Source organism: Triticum aestivum, chromosome 7A (assembly GCF_018294505.1).
Source record: "Triticum aestivum cultivar Chinese Spring chromosome 7A, IWGSC CS RefSeq v2.1, whole genome shotgun sequence".
Lineage (NCBI taxonomy): Eukaryota > Viridiplantae > Streptophyta > Magnoliopsida > Poales > Poaceae > Triticum > Triticum aestivum.
The window spans coordinates 441,163,155-441,167,761 of record NC_057812.1 but is presented as its reverse complement, the minus strand read 5'-3'; the positions used below and the strand labels follow the sequence as shown (position 1 = coordinate 441,167,761).

Sequence of the window (4,607 nt, the reverse complement as noted above, 5' to 3'; positions counted from 1 at the left end):
CAACTAAATGAAAACTATCTTTGTTTTCCTTACTCATACTCAAATCAATTAAAACTATCTTTTTTGTGGTTGTCTTAGGTGGCAAATTTACCAATACATATCTTACAACGGTTGAAGATGCCCTAACGCAATGGTCGGTGGAGGATGACCCACGTAGGACCAGTGACGTGGACCCGAGCGCAGACACACACAGAGAGTGCTGTACTACAAGCGGCTCTGCCAACGCGACGAGAGAGGCTGCCGTCCAGACCCGGATCCCAGATCTTGTGGGCCCTACCATAGAAGAAAAATGATCCTCGACCGCACCCGGTGCACCAACACCGGCGCCAGCCCGCAGCCCCCTGCCGGCACGCCAGGCTCACGTGTCCCACCACCAACCCCGCGGGAAATGTTCCAAGGCGACCGGTTTATATACCCGCCGGGTACACCCTCCTCGTGTTAAGCCACCACCCACTCTTCATCATTCTTTAATCCCCTCCGATTTCATCCCTGCCTTCTTTCTTCTCTCTGCCACTCGCCGCAGCAGATGGCCGCCTCGGCAATCAGAAACCCTAGCCCAGCCGCCGCCGTCGCCGCGCCCCTGCCCTCCCGCGCCGTGCTGCGGATGGTTTCGCCGTCGGTCCGGAGAGGCGCGTCCGTCGTGGCGTCCGCGTCAATGCGGCCGGCCAAGGCGGTCACGGCCGAGGCGCCCTCCCCCGTCGCCGAGAGGGTGAACGGGGCCGAGGTGGCGGGGGCCGGCATCGCGAGGCCCGACGCGCTCGGCAGGTTCGGCAAGTTCGGGGGCAAGTACGTGCCGGAGACCCTCATGCACGCCCTCACCGAGCTCGAGGCCGCCTTCCACGCGCTCGCCGACGACGAGGACTTCCAGGTAGCCCCATGTTGCTGAGGATCTGGTGCATTCATTTTTGTGCGATTCATGGTATTAGAGCGTCAGCGGCACATTTCGTGTGCGATATAGGCGATTTGATGGCTCATATGCAGGAGGATTTTATCCTGCCTGCAGATGTGGGGTTTTGCGTGTATTGCCGTTTGATTTTATCATTATCTTTTTAGCTATTATTTGTTGGAGTTTTGCCATGTTTCGGTTGTGGTAGTTGGGAGCGGTCACATCTAAATCGCACAACAGATTGTCCTTTGAAAGGTTGTTCCACTGTATTTGTTTTGCCAGCAGATTCGGCTTTTATTTAGTCCCTTTCTGGGAGCCGCCTCCACATACCTTGGGAATGTGTGTTTGACTGCATTTGATTGGTAGTTGCGCCGATCAGAGAGGGAGTGCGATCATAGGACCTTTCCTTTTGTGTATGGAATCAAAACTTGGAGAATTTGGGTTTACGATAGTCATGTAGTATTGCCCTGTAATCAAGCGAATAAATAAATGCCAGCCATGTTGGATGGGGAGATTCTGGAAAGGCAGGTATTTGTGTTTTGACACCACATTTCTTCTTTCTGCAGAAAGAACTTGACGGTATCCTCAAGGATTACGTGGGCCGCGAGAGCCCGCTATACTTTGCGGAGCGCTTGACGGAGCACTACAAGCGTGCTGATGGCACTGGCCCACTGATTTACCTCAAGAGGGAGGATCTGAACCACACCGGTGCTCACAAGATCAACAATGCTGTGGCACAAGCTCTGCTTGCCAAGAAGCTTGGGAAGCAGCGTATTATTGCTGAGACTGGTGCTGGCCAGCATGGGGTTGCCACTGCCACAGTGTGTGCTCGGTTTGGTCTGGAGTGCATCATCTACATGGGTGCACAAGATATGGAGAGGCAGGCGCTTAACGTTTTCAGGATGAAGCTTCTTGGGGCAGAGGTATGTGCGGAGCTTGTATCATCCGTATGCCTTATCTCTGGAGAATATGCCTTTGTGTTTCCAATTATCCGTTGCGGCTATTACTTATTTGATAAACCAAGCTGTGAGATGTAGAATGCTGCTGTGGAAGAATTCTTGTTAGGCTTATTCGTTTGTTTCTCATCATGTGTATGTCTTCGCACAGGTAAGGCCAGTACATTCTGGGACTGCAACGCTGAAGGATGCTACCTCGGAGGCCATCCGTGACTGGGTCACCAACGTAGAGACCACACACTACATTTTGGGCTCAGTTGCGGGTCCACACCCATACCCGATGATGGTGAGGGAGTTCCATAAGGTGATCGGCAAGGAGACCCGTAGACAGGCGATGGACAAGTGGGGTGGCAAGCCTGATGTGCTGGTTGCTTGCGTTGGTGGTGGATCAAATGCCATGGGTCTCTTCCATGAGTTTGTTGATGATCAGGATGTAAGACTGATTGGAGTGGAGGCTGCTGGTCATGGTGTAGACACTGACAAGCACGCTGCAACATTGACAAAGGGGGAAGTCGGAGTTCTCCATGGATCTCTGAGTTATGTATTGCAGGATGCTGATGGACAAGTTATTGAGCCCCACTCCATCAGTGCTGGGTAAGTATTTTGATGTTAAGTTGGAAGCATTTTTCTTTTCTTACGTCAAGTGGGCTTATTATCCATTGTTTCAATTTCATAGGTTGGATTACCCAGGTGTTGGACCTGAGCATAGTTTCTTGAGGGATATTGGACGTGCTGAATATGATAGTGTGACAGATCAGGAGGCATTGGATGGTATGTTTCTCTACCATTTCTTTTTCCATGTTTTCTTGTCATTCTTGATCGCTTGCTCTATTTATCCTGCATACTGGCCGCAGTTGATTTTCATCCAATTGACTTCTAATCCATCTACTAAATGCTGATAGTAGTTCTGAATGACATACTGAGTGTTTTCATATATCTTCATGTGAGTGGAACAAGTCTCTGGTTTAGGCACTATCACTGGTCTAGATTTACATGTGAATTTCGATGGTACACAGTAGGCATTACTGAAGGTTAAAACTCTTGAGATAGTAAGTTTCAGTTTACAGCTGTTGAACTTGTTTTATAATATGATGTGGAAAAGTAGGCAGGTAAGCAGAAAAAAATGGTTAGCCAAACGGAAAAAAAATTAAGTAAATGCTGGTTGGAAAAGCTGGATTATCTGAATCCATCTCGATACCATACACTACTTGAGTCATCAGAAAGTGACTGTTTTAAAACGTTCTGAATTGTTAGTTTATAAACCTTCACTGACTAAGTCTGCAACGCGAAATGAATGGCAAACACTACTTTAGGCATCTGAAAGTGACTGTATTATAGAAAAATAACAGCTGTTGTTTTAAGATGTTATGAATTGCTAGCTTGTAAACCTTCACTGGGTAATTTTAAACACGTGGTCAATTGCAATACATAATGAATGTAGGAGAGAAATAACACGTGATAGTTTTGACATGCTGAATCAATGGCATGTATGTGCACGTGGTTCATGTTGCAATCTTTAATACTTCAGCACACAATGAACGTAATACCAACGCATCTGCAAGCGACTGAATTATAGAAAAATAACATGTGGTGTTTTTTAACATGCTGAATCCACTAACTTAACATGCTTGATGTTTCCATCTTAGATATTGGCTGCAAGTAACCACATTATTGAAAAATAAGATGGTGGTAACTTGGCAGCTTCCATTTCCTGACCCGACAGTGTTTAAGTAATAGGCTTGAATGTTGCAACAAATAATGATGTTATAGTGGGAGTCTGGGATATTGTAGCTTTTAGTACCGTGAACCTAATTGTCTTAAGCCTGCTGCTGATTTCCCTGATCGATTGAGAACTGATTCAGTAGCCTAAACAGTCTCCCCTGTCATGTTCAGCATCTAACTCCTTCCCATGCTATGCAGCTTTCAAGCGCACCTCTCGGCTGGAGGGCATCATCCCTGCCCTGGAGACATCCCACGCGCTGGCTTACCTGGAGAAGCTCTGCCCAACACTGCCGGATGGTGTGAGGGTGGTTCTCAACTGCAGTGGAAGAGGAGACAAGGATGTCCACACAGCCAGCAAGTACCTTGAAGTCTAGAACTCCGGAAAGACTAAACAATGGTGGCTTTCCTATCAGCAGTTTTGAAAGCGAAAAAAGAAAGCAATTGCTTAGAGTTTTTCTTTGGGGTATAATATGTGGGTACAAATAATCCTGGAAGTCGGCCAGTCTATAGCTAATTTAGCTTGGTTTGTTGAATTTTATCTAAATAAAAATATGTTGTATGTTAAACTTGGTAAATAAAGGCTGTTTGTGTGCCATGCATTACTCTCAATCTGACGTGTTCTTTTTGCCTTGTGATGATTTTGCTGTGTGTTAAACACACAGAGAAGATTTGGTTGGATGGCTTTCTTACCTAGCCAGTTGCTGCCCGTAATTGCAACCTCACCAACAATTCATGAGATATTTTTACTGTTTTTCTTCTTATTTTGACTCAACAAAGCATTTGAACTGAGATTGCAATCTTCCGGTATTACCTGCAGTGTCTTTGAAACCTTCCTAGCTTCGGAAGGTTGTTTTTAGGCGACATTGCTTCTGAAGGTGATCTTCACTGTTTGGAACACTAAAATTTATATCTCCTCGAAGAATCAGATCGACATGATTTTAAGTGTGTGTTTGCTTCATCGCCGGGACAGGGATGTCCGATATCTTTTTCCACTGACAACTTTTCTTTTATCCATTCATGATTCATGAAATGTCATGGTAGTA

At 46.4% G+C, this 4,607-nt stretch overlaps 1 protein-coding gene across 1 annotated transcript; it reads left to right on the top strand.

The window, feature by feature from the left end:
* Positions 1–433: 433 nt before the first annotated feature.
* LOC123147441 (tryptophan synthase beta chain 1) lies at positions 434–4,173 on the top strand. Its single transcript, XM_044566690.1, has 5 exons — positions 434–868; positions 1,453–1,809; positions 1,994–2,436; positions 2,519–2,613; positions 3,763–4,173. Exons 1-5 carry the CDS (start codon positions 527–529, stop codon positions 3,936–3,938), a joined length of 1,413 nt encoding a protein of 470 aa, XP_044422625.1. The 5' UTR covers positions 434–526; the 3' UTR covers positions 3,939–4,173.
* The last annotated feature ends 434 nt before the right edge of the window (positions 4,174–4,607 follow it).